The following is a 16,188-nucleotide window of genomic DNA, read 5'->3' on the forward strand; positions in this document are numbered from 1 at the left end:
TTCCCATTCTCCTCAGAATGGAATCCAAGCATCCAGGCAGAGCCACAAAGTTCCTGGTCATCTTGCTCCTGCCGGGCCCTCCAGCCCTGCTACTTCAACACCCTCACTCCAGCCAAATCAAATGTTTGCATAGCAGAGCTGTCCATACTTCCCATCTTCTTAGTTCACTCTCCACCTGCAATGCCTGACCCCCTCCACATTCCCTACTCCCTACCCCCAGCACCTAACCTTCTTCACCTGGACAACTCTTCATCCTTCGAGATTCAGCTTGAAGATTCTTACTTTGGGAAGTCCATCCATAGCCAGCTGTGCTTGCCTCCGGAATGCCATGCCATGTCCTAATTGTATTGGAATCATCTGTCCATTTGCCCTGCATTGTACCACTACATCCTTGAGACTTTTTTCTGAGACTTTTTCCTCAAGTCTCCAGCATCCAACACTTACATAAACATGTTTGTGAATGCTTGAGTTAATGTTGGATTGAATGATCACTGTCAGGTGGGACAGGTCCCTCTGGGTCTCCACATGTTCTATGCCAGGATGCAGGACAAATGTTACATGGCATGGATCAAAGGATAGGCTTTTTTGGGAAAATTTGCCAAGGCCAAAGGTCAACAAGAGAAGTCACATCCCCCAACCCTTCCATCTCAAAAAGAGATATGCCAGGTCGAGGATGCTGCTGGCCCTGCAGTAAACCTGTACCCAAGTGGAGGGCCCTCACCACACCCCGCGACCCATGGCTCTCTCTTTTTATAGGGCAATTAAGCAAGAGAAAGCAGCCTGTCAATGAGGAAATAAGCAGACTGCTTGGTACCAGGCGGTCTGGACTAGGGGTGCCAGCTGTTTATAGGAGTTGTCTGGGAATGCCAGTTTCCCAGCATATAGGGCCCTCAGAGCCTTCAGGATATTGCTGCTCTCTCTGCCAGAGGGAGGAGTGGTTCTGTGCTTGAGTGCTACCTCTTCTGGAGGGCTCATTATCTAGACAACCCAGAGGGAGATACAGGGTCACTTTTTGGCAATGCAACTAGTTGTGCCACACCGATCATGAATGACTGAGGGGACAGATGGGTGGATGGATAGGTGGGTAAGTGGGTGGATGGTGGGTGAGTGGATGAGTAGATGGATGATCAGATAGATGAATGAGTGAGTGGGTGAACGAATGAATGGGTAGATGGATAGATGGATGGATAAATATATAGATAGGTAGGTGGATGGATGGATGGATGGATATATGTAGGTGGGTGGATGGATGGATGGATGGATGGATGGATGGGTAGGTGGGTGGATAGATGGATAGCTGAATAAATGGATAGGTGGGTGGATGGATGGATGGGTGAGTGGGTGGATGTATAGATGGGTGGTTGGATGGTGGGTGGGTATATATATGTATGTATGTGTGTGGGTGGGTGGGTGGATGGATGGATGGATGGGTGGATGGATAGGTGGGTGGGTGGATGGATGAGTGGGTGGTTGGATGGTTAGAAGAATGGGTGAGTGGGTGGGTGGGTGGGAGGACTGACAGATGGATGGGTGCATCAGTGGGTGGATGGATGGATGGATGGACAGGTAGGTGAATGGGTAGATGAATGGATGAGTGGGTGGTGCATAGGTGGGTGAATGGATGGATGGATGAATGGGTGGGTGGCTGTCTGGATAGGTGGTGAGTGGGTGGGTAGGTGGATAGATGAATGGATGGGTGATGGGTGGAAAGATAGATGAATGGATGGGTGAATGGGTGGATAGATGGATTGATGGGTGGATGGACAGGTGGGTGAATGGATGGATGAATGGATGAGTAGTGAGTGGGTGGGTGGGTGAATGGATGAATGGATGGGTGAGTGCATGGAAAGATGGATGAATAGATGGGTGAATGGGTACATGGATGGATGGATGGATGAATTGGTGGGTGGGTGGGTGGATGGATGGATGGATGGGTGGGCAGGTGAATGGAAGTGTGAAAGCAGCCAGCACATATGAAAGCACCTGACACCTAATGGATACCCAACTTGTGTGTTTCCCTTTCCTGTGCTTTCTTTCCCATCTCAGCTTCACCTTTCTGGGAATATAGAAAGAGGTGACCCTGTCATCTAGCGGCAGACATGAAAGCTCTGAACCATCATGGGTTGGGGATAAGGAGACGGGCTGAGTGGCTGTGTGACAGCTCCACTGTTCCCATTCCCACAAACATCCTCAGGTTCCCCTGTGCTGTGTTGTCTCATGTTTTCTCCTTTAACTTTGCCCTGATGTACATTTTAACCCAACATCACCTGACTTTAAAAGATTGGAGCTTCCCACGTCCTGTGATTTGTTTGTGGTTCACAACCCCAAGGCAGCTGCCTCCCTAAACCAATTTTATGGCACAAAAATGGGCAGGAAGGGAAGGACAAATCTGCCTCTGAGACGCTGATGAAATCTGACCCCTGCACTCCTTTCCCACGCCGTGGCATAATCTGGGCCTTCGTCCGCACGTGAGCTGGTGGTTCTTCCGGGTACCTCAGAAACACCTGGAGATTGTCTACGATGCACATTTCCAAGCTTCATAGCCAGAAGATCTGTTTCAGTAGGTCTGGGTAGGGCCCAGAATTCTACAGTTTTTAATTTTGCATCCTCAAACTGCTTCACAGTGAGGCTGGCACTCCCTACATGCCCAGGGGATTGTGATGGAGTGAATGGGAGCCCAGGGTACTGATATGGCCTGATGGCTCCCTGCAGAGCTTCCCATCTGGCCCTGCTCCCGATGGCCCTGCCTTGGAGGAACCTCCCAGCTGGCTAGGCAGGAGGAGGTGGGCCTTTGTGGGCAACATCCCTCCTCCAGAATGTGGGTGAGCCTGGAGCACCCCCTCACCACTGCTCCCATGTGCACACACCAGAGCTCCCTCTGACTCGCAGAGGAGGGGAAAATGGGTCTAGGGGTTCTGAGCCGAGTGCCCACTTGGGGCTGTGGACAGGCCCGCCGCACTCTGGAGGGCCTATGCCTGAATGCAATGTGGATGGGTGTTTCGTGGCTCCAGTGAGGGATGGCTGAGGCTTCTACAGAGGCGAGCAGTGGAGCATGAAGGCATCCAGGCAGCCTTTGCCTGGTGGGGGCCATTAACGCTCTGCTCTTGGGATGGGGGTGTGGGAGAAAGCAATTAGTGGCGAGGGATGTGCATGAATCAGCACAGAGTCGGCTGGCTCTAATTGAGCCAACAAGTTTGTCCTGTTCGCTCTGGGCTCCCAGGGATGGGAGCTGCATCCTTAAATGCAAAGCCCTTCTTCAAGGTGGCAGGGGAGGAAGAAGATTGTCTTCTGCCCCTTGAGGAAAGAGAGGGGCTCTTTCCATTCTCCACTCCCACCCAGTGCCTGCCTCCATCCGCAAAGTGCTGATTTTCTCTGCTGAAATGTTCGATGTCTTTGGACAGAAGGTTTTATTTTCTCAAGAAAGAGATTTCACATTTCTGGATCGGTGTATGTGAGCAGGTTGCCTCTGTCTGGGCTGCTCTTAAGGGATCTTCACTGTCTCCATTTCTTTGTGGCTGCATTTTTGCTCTGTCTTTTGGAGGAACTCGGCTAGTACCCTCCCCAAGACCAAGTCTGCTGTCTTCAGGGCTTGTTCCTGCAGAATCGGAGCACGGTTTTCCAGGAGCTGTGCTTTATCCCCTTCTCTTTTGGCCCTGACATTGTTTCCCTTTAGATGGAGACACTATGAATTCTCTTCTGGGAGGGCACAATAAAATGTCAACTGATTAAATAAAGTGTTTCAAAAAATATGAAATTTTTCCACTAGTCTAATATTTACATGTTCATGGGGGAACTTTGATGCAAAAAAAAAAAAAAAAAAATCCTGTAATCCCCAGTAGCTTGGTGCTGTCATGGTAGAGCAGGTCGTGGAGTTACTAATTTGGCCTGGGTGTCCCCACTTGGTTCCACCACAGAGGGGGCAGCATTGTCTTCCACCTACTTATGAGATCTACTGGTTCCAAACTTTCCAAATCCCCAAACCAATGACTTCTTTTTCTCTCTTTTCTATTTCTGTTTCCTAGGAACGAGTGGAATATCTCTTTCTCATAATTTTTACGGTGGAAGCGTTTTTAAAAGTAATCGCCTATGGACTCCTCTTTCACCCCAATGCCTACCTCCGCAACGGCTGGAACCTACTAGATTTTATAATTGTGGTTGTGGGGTAAGTATCACTGTCTATCTCTTTCCCTTTATCTTACCAGTGTTGCGGGACTTTTCCTTAAGTCAGCTGAAGACAGGGTCGTTGTCAGACAGCCACAAAGATTTAGGCTCGCAGATGATCTAGAGAGTGAGAAAAATGAGATTTATTTTGCTAAAAGGAACGGAAAGGGAAAGAGAGACTCTTAACAAAGTGAGAGAGTGCCCTTCCTGCCCATGGGCTTCCCGCCTCACAGGTTGATTCCAAGGTTCTACCCAGGAAAAGGAGGGGTCAGGCTTCTCCCTGCTGCAGTCGGTGGCGTTAACTTCTGCGGTTCCATCCCAGTGTGCACTCCTCCCAGTGCTCAGGCTGGCTGGAGTTTCTCTGGGGACCCCTCCCCACTTGGCTGTCTCACCAGTACATCCCTCTTCTTCCTTCTGTGTTATCTCTTTTCAATTTGGTCCTAACTGTGCTGGGCTTCAGGCAAGAAGAAAGGATCCGTGAAAATCACTTTGAATTCAGACTTCCCCAGAGGGACAGGGGCTATGACCCAAGAGCACCCCTCTCCACCACTCCCACACAGCATGCACACACGGTTGGACCTGAGTGCTCCTGATGGAACCCAGGCTGCTCTGTGCCGCTGTAGGATATCCCCCTGCTTAAGGACTTTCGTTTCATCTCAGACCACATCTGGCCCCGCAGTTCCTCTGACAGTTTCCCTGCTGTATCACTGAGCGCATTTGGGGCAGCTCGTCCGTGAGCATGCAGTCTGCAGGTATGGGGTGAGGGTGGGGCGCACACAGGCTGTGCCTGTGCTCTGGACTTGTACAGAGGCCTCATCCCCATTCTCGCTCTACAGGGGGCCTGGTTCTGTGGCCCCAGAAAACCAGACTGCTCAAGACAGGTGGATGAGAAGGAAACAGGGAACTATGAAAGGCGAAGATGACAGGTAACCAAACCCCAATCAAATGAAGCTTCCCCCAGACACCCTGCTCCACTGTAGCATAAGATAAGGTAGAGTCATTCTAGGCTTTCAAAACAGCAATGCAAAGAATCTTAAATAAAATGTAGAAGAGATCTCCTTATAAATAAGTTATTAACCTCACAAAAAGAATCTCCATAAAATATTTGTACCTAACAGGCCTACATACACTGGTGAAGTGTAAGTTATTAAAATGCAGGTGAGGTCAGGCGCGGTGGCTCACACCTGTAATCCCAGCACTTTGGGAGGCCAAGGCGGGTGGATCACGAGGTCAGGAGATCAAGACCATCCTGGCTAACATGGTGAAACCCCATCTCTACTAAAAATACAAAAACTTAGCCGGGTGAGGTGGCGGGCGCCTGTAGTCCCAGCTACTCGGGAAGCTGAGGCAGGAGAATGGCGTGAACCCGGGAGGTGGAGCTTACATTGAGCCGAGATCATGCCACTGCACTCCAGCCTGGGTGACAGAGCGAGACTCCGTCTCAAAAAAAAAAACACGCAGGTGATGAAGTTCCATCAACACATCTGTCTTGTAATAGGAGGGAGCCCATTGCAGCAGATTTTACCTTGAGAAGAAGCCGGTTCCTTTGGGCTAATCCCTTGTTACTCTGAGCCCAGTGAGTGCTCAAGTGGCCGCCACCTTGGACTCTCCCTCTCTTGAAGTCCTGGCAGGCTGCAGAGTCAAGGTCAGACTGTCAGGACCTCTTTATCCCAGAGGCCTATTTTTGGAGGATCCTTTTGTGCCATCCCGGAGGAGACACAGCCATTGTGGACGTCTCCAGAGGACCCGCCGTTCACCATCTTGTGAGAGTGCCTGGTCTTTACTGCAGGAAATAACGCAGGAGGACGTCGAGATCATTTGCAAGTTATTTCCTTGTCTCTGGCCATCTGGATGGCTCATAAGGTTGCTTGGAACCATGTTAGGGTTTTTGTTGTTGTTGTTGTTGTTGCTTTATTTTGCCTGGCCAATGAATGACGCACTTTGGCCACATGAACCTCAGGAATATTTGGGTGATACGAGGTGCACTAAGGTCATTAGCATCATTAGCCAGGTCTAGCTCTGGCTCATAGCACTTGGGGTGTGCATGCAGCTATAGGAGAGATTTTGCTGCTTCTGCTTATGCCAGAATAAACAAAGAGTGGCTAAACGCATGCCTTGAATGACTCAGTAAACCATAGCAAAAGTCCTTAAGGTGGGTTGTTCCAAATGCCCCTAAATCCTTTTTAGAATTTGGCATCTTTCTCAAGGCCTCAGTCTCCTGGGAGCCTTTTGCACATGCATAGGAAAGAGCCTTGGGAATGATGAGAGCAGATGCTTCTGGGACCAGTGGAGGGATGAGGGTGACTTGCAGGGACGAATTTTGTTTAGGCAAAATTTTGGAATTTTGAAGTGAGTTGGAGTTGATTATATGTGCTTTGCCCCATATGTGGTCTTAATGAAATCATGAGTCGGGGGAGCAGAGACAAGAAATACAGGGTGAGTAGGCACCGAACAGGAGCCCTGGGAGGGAGGGGCCCTGCCTGGGTTGACAGGGAGGCAGTGCAGTGGTGCATCTCTGGCCCACACCTGGTGCCTCACCTGCAGCCTGTCTGGACCCGGCTTCATCCCTTAGGCTCCTCCACACAACCATAGGGGGCCAGGCTTTTTCTGGGGTCAGCCCAGATTCCAGTCACATCTCCCTAGGGCCTAGGCCATGAGGCTGGTGAAGAGAGGGAGGCATCCAGCTGTGTGCTCCTGTTTCTAAGCCACAGAGGTTATGATGCCAGCAGTTGCCCAGCTCGTGGTTGGTCTTGCACTGGGACATATTTGGCACCTAGTCTCTCTTCTCCTAAGGGCTCTTCATCCTGTCTAAATCAGCCCATCCTTGTAACGATCCCCCATCGCTGCAGGGTGCAGCTTACCACCTCTCTTCAGCTCATCTCCTTTTTCTGCTTCCTTTGCAATATTAAATGGGTAGCCCTTTGCTTCCCTGTGTCTCTTGGAAAATATCTGCTATCCTTGGCCCCTCCTCTGTAGCTGTAGGGGAAGGTTTCTCCTGGCCTCCCACAAAGCTGGGGGAGCCTAACTCGCCCTAGAGAAAGGTGGACCTGCCTGCCTACTGCCTGAGTGCCAGGCTGAGAGCCTCATCTCTGCATTGCTATTCTGGTGGCACAAGACACGTGGCGTTTCTTTCCTTCCTAAAGCAGAGGCCTCTTGGTGGTGGGATTGCTGAATAAACACGGAGGGACTGTGGCGGCCTCAGATCCACCTGCCCCTACCGAGGGACCGTGGAATCCTCAGTGGATCCTCAGGAGGTTCCACGCCAGCCAGTGAGGCTTTGTTGCATCCCTACCTCCCTAGCAGGGTGGAGGCCCTGCCTTTCCCATTCTCTGGGCCTCACGATCATTCCACAGCCTCACGGTCCTTTTCTTCTAAAAGCTCCACTGCCGGACTACAGATCTGCCAGACACAGCTCCCAGAGCAGTCCTTCGGCCAGGCGTCCACACCAGAGTCCAACCCTCAGGGACCAGTGGGCACCAAGCAGTGGTTTTGCCTTTAGAACGTCTCATTGAGGAGAAATACACCAGCCACTCCTACACCCATGTTTGAATTTTCTACCCTTTCAGAATTAAAAGCGGATACTTAATAAAGAGTCTCAACTTGAGGCAGGAGTTAAAGGCAAGTTGTCTAATCTCCACTCCCTTCACTGAATAGTATTTTGTGAACATCTTTTACTCCGATCAGCATATTGCTTTCCTGCAGGAAATACTGGGAACAAAATCTGGTTTGCATTTGGAATGTTGTTTGACAAATTTGCAAACTGGTCTCCATTTCCTCAGGTTTCAGCGATCTAGGCTTCAGTGGAAAGAACATTTCCCTTGTGGAGAAAGAAGCCCACTCCCCCATCCTGGCAACTTCTGCCTGGGATTCAAGGCCTCACCAGCTAACACAGGAAGCCATCAGGTTGCCAGGCTGAGAGACACTGCACATACGGCCTGGACGGGGTTCTCAAACTTCGTTCGGCTGCAGAACCCACTGTTGAGAGTCTCGCTCAGAGGTCCAAGACACAGACCAGATAGAAGGGAAGCTCCTCTGGACTAGGGGAGCCAGAACGCCAGTCACGCAGCCAGTCTGTGCCTGGGGGCCTCCATGGAGCGTTTCTAGACCAATCCCCTCATCGTTCAGCCCTGCCTGGCCCTGAACTTCTGCTAATGCGTCTGGCTAATCCCCCAGCTGCAGCTTCCCATTTCTAGATCCAGATACCTGGGGCATAAGTCACTTAAGAGCTCAAGCCTATTGCTTCTGAATGAAAGCTGCCCTGGTTCATAGTTTAGATCTGATATGGAGACCCACTCCTAATACCTGGGCTCCCTCCTTGATCCCACGCCCCTCTGTTGAAGAAACACGACCCAGCGTGTAGTGCATTCTGTGGCAATGAATCTGTAGCATCCTCTCTGGGTATAAAGGACAGAAATCACCCTGCACGCCCTTTCCCCTATTTTTCTTGGTTGCCACGAAAAGCCCAAAATTATTGAGTCATCCCTCATCACCCGGACTCCTGTTCCCATGTGGCTTTGTGCATCCTCTGATCTAATCCCTCCTTTCTCACCACCCCGCTGCAGAAACCTTCCCACTGTGCCCTCCCATCCCCATAGTCCCTCGCCTGTTCAGGGTCAGCCAACTTTTCTGTAAGGGCCAGATGCTGGTTTTCATCTTTGCAAGCCATGCAGTCTCTGTTCCAGCTACTCCACCCTGCCCAGCAGCGGGACAAGAGTGGTATCTCCATGAGTGGGTGTAACTGAATTCCAACAAAACTTTGCAAAACAGGTGGCCCAGTTCTCAGCTTCCTTTCTGGTCACTTCCTGATTCTCCCCTGAGGGCGCAGCTTTCTCTGCTGTCTCTCAGCAGGCGGCCACTTCCTCTCCCAGAAGCCTCCTTCCACTGCACCAGGTTGCCAGGTCTAAGGGGGCCCTGCCAGCTCCTGATTTCTGCTCCACTGCACCCCCACCTCCCTGGAGCCCTCCAGTTTTGACATTTGTGTCATCAGATCCTCTATGCCTTACTTCTCTTTACTGCAGCCTTCTGCAGACCTTTGAGTCACCCCTCCTTGTGCCTTGAGGACACGGGCTCTTGGTTCACTCTACTTCACTCCAACACTCACTTCTCCACCTTCCTGCAGTAGCTTCTTCGTTCTTGGATATCTGGCTTCTGGGGAGCCTATCTCAGTAGTCCCAATCCCATGGCTATAGCCAATATCCCTCTCACCACTGATTAACACCTCCCCCATAATCCCAAATCTAACATCCTACCCTCTAACCAGCACCACCGTCTTTCCTGTCCCCTCCCTCTCTCACCCTGACTCCCACGATCCCTTCGTCCCACCGCACTCTTCATCCCTGCCACCATGTCCACCCTCCTTCCAGCCAGCTCAGATGCCATGTGCCACTGCTGCCCTCACTCACTTGCATTTATGCTCAGCATTCTTAGTCTTCTGTCTGTTTATCTTGCACACCTGGAAAAACACCAACCCTAAGCAAGTCCAACCAGAGATCTGCTTGGTACCTGGAAAGGGTCAAGAAATCTGCAAAGTTGAGCAGACTCTCACTTTACACTCATGACCTCCAACCTCGAGGAGGCCCTCGGTGACACCTGAGGGCCCTCCTGCTTTGTCCGCACTCCATTCACCCTTCTGCTTTCTGAGCGAATTCTTTCAGCACCCGTGCCTCTCTCGTCACACTTCCCGTCTCTTTCCCCTTTCACGTTTTCAGCTGATGGCCTCGTTCCCCAGTTCCCTTAGAAAGATGCAATCAGAAGAAACTTTCATGTATTCCCACAACCACGCGTCTATGCTGACAATGCGCCTTCTCACTGAACCACGACCCACGGCGCTGCCCCTGCACAGGTGGACACCCTTCGCATGCACCCATCCCCTTCTTGCCAGTGAAGGAGCTCCGTCCTTCCAGCAATGGTTCCCTCTCGCTTCTATGTCATCACATTTTCTGCCTCTGTTAGATGATTCCCATCACATAGAAAACTGCTGTCATATCTCCCATTCAGAAACAAAACCCTCTTGACTCCACTCCCACTTCTAGTAACCCCCTTTTTTTCTCTGCTCATTTACAGCAAAATTTCCCAAAAGACTTGTCTATACGGTAGCCACACGTGGCCATTCAGCACTTGAAATGTGGCTAATCTGCATTGCAATAATAATAATTATAAGTATAAAACATACAGCATATTTCAAAGATTTTTAGTACAAAACAAGGAATGACAAATGTCTCATGAATGATTTTTTATATTTATTACATGTTGAGATGATAATATTTTGGCTATGTCGGGTGAAATAAAATCTATGATCACTGTTAATTTCACCTGTTTTTACTTTTTAATGTGGCTCCTAGCAAAGGTAAATTACACATGCAGCCCACACTTGTGGTTTGCATCAGATTTCTGTTGGCCAGGGCTGTCTATCCTCACGGCCTTCCACTCCTCCCATGCTCTCTTGAACCTATGTCTGCTGGGCGTTTGTCCACATCACTCCACCAACACAGATGCCTTCAAGGTCTGGATGGTCTTGGTGTTGCTAAACCCAGCGGTCGGTGTCCAGCCATGTCTCTGCAGCACGTGACACCACCGCCTGTTCACTGACCACTCTGTTCATGGGGCGCCGTTCTCTCCATGTCCCTGCTCTGCAAGCCATCCCTCATCAGTCTGTTTTGTTGCTTTCTCCTCTCTTGACCCCTCAATGTGGGAGCACTGCAGGGTTGGGTGCTTTCACATCCTCACCTTCTGCACTGGCCTCCTCTAGGTAGTCACATACAATTTGACTTTAAATATGAACTATACAACTGCTGTGCTTTTGTCTCCAGCTTGGACCTCCCCACTGACCTCCAGACACAGTAGAACCAACTCAAGACATGCATTCGATGTCCAAGCAACAACTCAAACTTCAAGAAGTTCTCAGCAGAACGCTTAATGTCCATTCCGCCATATCTCATCATTCCTGTTGCTCACGCCCAAACTGTTGGAATCTTCTCTGATTCCCCTCTCTTTCTCACACCTCACATCAAGTCCATCAGCCAGTCCCACTAACTTTATCTTAAGGTAAATCTGGTATCTAACTTTTTCTCACTACCTCCAACACCACCACTTGTTCTGAGCCACCAGTGTCTCGCGCCTGGATGACTGCAGCAGCTGGTCTCTGGCCTCGCCCCCGACAGGGGAGTCTCCCACAACAGCAGAATGATTCTTTTAGACCTGTCGTTAGATCATGTTACTCCTGCTCAAAGTCCCCCAATGGCTTCTGTCTCAGAGAGGATACCAGCACCCGGTGGGGTTCCCTATTTCCTCTCCGACTTCCTCTCCCACAGTTCTCCCCTTTCCCTGCCCTGCTCCAGCCACACTGGTCGCTGCCGTTCCTCTAACGCACACCCTGCCCCTCCCTTGGGCCCCTGGCTTACCTGCTTCCTCTGCCTGGAACAGTCTCCAGATAGTGAAGTGGGTCCCGCCCTCACTTCTCATAGGCCTCTGCTCAGGTGTCACCTGCAGGGAGTTCTTTGTGCAGACTTCTCAGGTGGGAAGGAAGGCGGCCCTCACCCTGTCTCTGCAGAGCCCCTCCCCGCTCCTCCTCCTCAGCACTCATCACTCTAAGCTGCAGTGTCTGTTTACTGATTGCTCAGTTTATTGTCTGTCTCCCTGCTAGAATGCAAGTTCCATGAGGGGAAGGGCTTTGTCCATTTTGCTATAGCCCCAGTGTCTGGAACAGTGCCCGGCACACCGCAGGTGTTCTTGTTTGTTGGAGGAGTGAATATGCCAGCTCAGACCTAAAGTGGCAGGGCTGAAAGCCCTGTGTCTCAGTTACGTGCACGTGTGGTTTTACCCCACTTGAGACCTTCTTGTTTAACCACTCAACCATTCATTCATTTGCGCAGCACGCACCTCCTGAGCAGCCACCAAGGCCAGCACAAAGGAGATTTCCATGGGCCAGGAACAAGTCAAAGAGAGGGGGTATCTAGAAGGAAGGAGGTGGGGAAACAGAGCACATGGTTGCTGGCACACCTGGGAGGGGCGCTAGGATACCATGGAGAAGCCAGAGGGCTCCTCAAGGAGATAAGGACTGACAACAGACTTCACCTGCTTCCCACGTTTGTCCAGCGCTTGTCCAGCTCCTGCCTTTATTACAGCAGAGGGCCTGCCCCTCAGCTCGCTCAGGCCTCCCTGGGCCATGGTGGCACCCTGGGCATGGCCACCACCCACACTGAGGGGATGTCAGCTTACAACCACCCACAGACTCCACGCACACCCACAACGCCCGCCCCTGGGCTGGAGATGCCTGCGCAATCTGCTTTTCGGGGCTGTATCCAGAGGTCAGAGCCCCAGCTGGGCAAAAGAAAACCCAGTCCTGACAGTCCTTCTCTCTTTCCTCTCTTCTAGGCTTTTTAGTGCAATTTTAGAACAAGCAACCAAAGCAGATGGGGCAAACGCTCTCGGAGGGAAAGGGGCCGGATTTGATGTGAAGGCGCTGAGGGCCTTCCGCGTGCTGCGCCCCCTGCGGCTGGTGTCCGGAGTCCCAAGTAAGTGAAGCCCGTTCTTGTGTACAGTGTTATCTCCTCACCACCTTCTGCTGTCCTTTGCTGAATTGCCAAGAACACTCTGCAAAGGGACCTGATTCCATATAAATGGAGAGGTTTTTGTTTTTGTTTTAAAATGAGTTCCTTTGATCTGAAGAGCCCAACTCGGATGTAAGTGCCTTCAAACACACTGTGGTCCCAGCTCCTGGAAACTCCTGGAGAAAGTTCACAGCAGTCACTCAGCCACATGAATCCTACATAAAGGAAGTGGCCATCTGAGCCACCCTGGAGGCCCTGGGATGGGAATTTAAATACATTTTGTAGCAGAAGAGCCAGGTGGCTAATCCCCGAGGCTCCAGAGCACTTTAGCCAATGAGATTATCTCTACTTTCTGTGTTTTTCCAAAGAACAATCAGGAAAGCATCAGTGGATGTTCTGAAAGTTCTGTTTTGACCTTTCTCCCAGCCCTCTCCTCCCTTCCTGTCAAATGGGGCAGCCCAGGCCTCAGGAGCCCTACTGGAAACACCACGCCTGTCATTGTGAGAACTTATTTTTCCCAAAGAGAGGAGGATATTCCGCTCTCTGAATCAGGGGAAGGGTTTGGAGAGGTATTGCCTATCCGGATGTCAGTCACACGGACAACGCCTCTTCTGCCACTTCTCCAGAAGCCTGGCCCATTATGGATGCACCCCAGGTACTGAACACAGTGGCCTCAGGGCCCCTGGGAAGGCGCAAGCAAACCCCAGCCCAAGGTGCTCCTGGGAGCTCAGTCCACTTTAGAACTCCTTCTACTCTTCCCTCTTCAGTTTGTGGTATCTGAGAACAATTCTGGACTCATTTGCTTAAATTTTGCTTTCAGTTCAGCTCCAGTAGATTTGGCCCATGACTCAAGACATAGGAGACCCCTCAGACTAGGCTAGGACCAGATGAGTTTGGAGATGGTGTAAGGGACAGGAAGACAGAGGACCTCCGAATGCACAGCCTCTCCTACCCATGGCATGCACTGAGCACTTGGTTACGGGAGTGCTGCTGGGTGGTATCGTTGGAGTCATGAAACCGTGGAAATGTGAGGGACTTTATATTAACCAGTTTACTTTTCGTTCATGCACGGAACAGTGAAAAGATCTTCCTGTGACTTTAATTAACTAGCAATAGAGCCAAGACTAGAATCATGTCTCCTGATTTCTAGACCAGCTCTCTTTCCTGCCATACAGCACTGCCTCTTTTAAAGAATTAAGTGGTATATCTCTCTTGATTGTCTTGGATTCTTTTTCTTTTTTTTTTTCTTTTTTTTTGAGACAGAGTCACACTCTGTCCCCAGGCTGGAGTACAGTGGCACAATCTCAGCTCACTGCAACCTCCGCCTCCCAGGTTCAAGCGATTCTCCTGCCTCAGCCTCCTGAGTACCTGGGACTACAGGTGCTTGCCACCACGCCCGGCTAATTTTTGTTTTTTTGTGGGTTTTTTTTATTTATTTATTTATTTTATTTTTAGTAGAGACGGTGTTTTGCCATGTTAGCTAGGATGCTTTCGATCTCCTGACCTCATGATCTGCCTGCCTTGGCCTCCCAAAGTGCTGAGATTACAGGCGTGAGCCACTGCGCCCGGCCAATTGTCTTGGATTTTTACACATATATCCTGTCTCTTAAACTACACTATAAGCCCCTTGAAACCCAGAACTGTGCCTTCTGTTGCCTCTGATTCCCACACAACATAAGCAAAGGGAACTTACTGAATAAGCAAAAGAAAGAGTTTGTTTTCTTTGCAGTGGGACTCCCTGGGCAAAGCCTGTGGCCTGTCTTAGGCTCAAAAGGCACACAGAGCTGAGCACACAAGCACAATTAAAGCAGACTTTCTCTACTCGGCCTCAACTGTCTGGGGGTACTTAGGTATAGAAACTGCATATATCATGGCCAGGACCCACTTCTTTTTGAAGCCTAAATTATTTGGGTTTTCCTTGTCAATCAGCCAGAACTCAATAGCCAAAATCAGGAAGTAGGAAGGGAGGATGACAGTGACTTTGAACATGACTTTAAGGAGCTTGTAATGGTACCGCCAGTGTGTCAGTGACAGCAACTGGGAGTTACTTCCAGATGCCAGCCAACCAAGCGAAATGGACACAATGGCCCCGACCTGTTATCTATGTATTTATTAGGGGCCTGCAATTTTTATGAGGGGTATTAGGACGTATCATAAAGAACAAGCATGGTCCTTTCACTAGAGAAATTTGACAGTCTCATAAAAGAGCATAACAGTCAGCTTTTGCTGTGGAAATAAACCGTCTCAAACTCTCCATGGCTTGCAACCAGCAACATTTACAGCTGGCTCATAGCGCCTGAGGGTGGTGGTCAGCTGCAGCTCTTCTGCACTCAGCTGGACTCTGGGCTTGGCCACATTCTGCGTGCCATCCAATTCTGGAGCCCAGGTCGAAGGAGCCCTCACCTTCGGTGGTAGGCCTTGTGGTTGTCATGGCTGGGGGAGGTGCTCACAAAATGGGGCTTAGAGCCAAACCGTACCAGCAACTTAAGGCTTATGCTTAAATGTGGCTTCTGTCTTAGCTGTTCACATTCCACTGGCCAAAGCGAGTCACATGGCCACCCTCAAAGATAATGGGGCCAAGAAGTGTGCTGTACCTGCAGAGAAGCATGGGTGAACGATTGAGAACACATAGCAGCCTACCACAAAGAGACTGAGGAGATGATTGTTATCAACAGCTGTAGCTACAGTAATTGCTCTAGTACAGAGATTCTTAATTAGAGATGAATATGGTTGAGAGCCACTCATGCTACAGTGCATTAAAAGGAAGAATTAGATTAGATCGGGTCACTTGGTTTCCACTACAGAGGAAATTTCCCGAGGATGGAGCCCTGTCTCCATTTGCACTTAAGTAAGGTAGACGTGTCTTGTAGTGGTCAGGAAGCAGTAACACTCCTAGGAATTCTCTCAAGAGGATGCAGGCCTCAAATGCAAGGCCCTCATGTTACCTGCCGTGCAGTCCAGGAAAATATTTTCGCCATTAGAGATGATGACACTGATGGTTTTGCTGTTGTGGGTGCCTTGTCGGTAGCTCCATGCTTATGCATAGGAGAAACAACTGTGTCTGGTTTCCTTTGGGTCACCAGTAAAATGGTGACTCTTCCTCAGCTCATCCAGCCTTCTGCCCTCTCTTGCTGGAATAGTGTCTGTGCAGCTTTTGAAACAGGGAACCATACAGACCATGGTGGATCAGTGCACTGTACCAGTGTGGTTGGTGTCATCTACAAAGATGTCAGCAATATCTCCCCTGACTACAAACCTAGACAAATGCCTCCGTCTTCTACTTCTCATAGCCATAGGTTATCTCTTTCTGTATTTCAGCAAAACTCCTCAAGAGTTGCCTCTACCTGTTGTCTGTGATTCTTGTCCTCCCATTCTCTCTTGAATCCACTCTGATGGGGCTTTCTTCCCCACTGCTGCACCAAAACATCTCCTGTCCAAACCATCAATGATCACTGTTACCACACCCAGTGCTCTGTCC

At 50.2% G+C, this 16,188-nt stretch overlaps 1 protein-coding gene across 50 annotated transcripts in view; it reads left to right on the forward strand.

Moving 5' to 3' along the window:
* Positions 1 to 16,188, forward strand: part of CACNA1C (calcium voltage-gated channel subunit alpha1 C) — a 723,808-nt gene that overhangs the window by 469,752 nt on the left and 237,868 nt on the right. For all 50 annotated transcript variants that reach the window (XM_016922741.4, XM_016922778.4, XM_016922781.4 and 47 more), the window contains exons 4-5: positions 4,023 to 4,162; positions 12,535 to 12,674. In XM_016922741.4, the coding sequence (XP_016778230.1) occupies positions 4,023 to 4,162; positions 12,535 to 12,674 (280 nt within the window). The remainder of the gene's footprint in view (positions 1 to 4,022; positions 4,163 to 12,534; positions 12,675 to 16,188) is intronic.

The sequence above is a fragment of the Pan troglodytes genome, chromosome 10 (assembly GCF_028858775.2).
Source record: "Pan troglodytes isolate AG18354 chromosome 10, NHGRI_mPanTro3-v2.0_pri, whole genome shotgun sequence".
Classification (NCBI taxonomy): Eukaryota; Metazoa; Chordata; class Mammalia; order Primates; family Hominidae; genus Pan; species Pan troglodytes.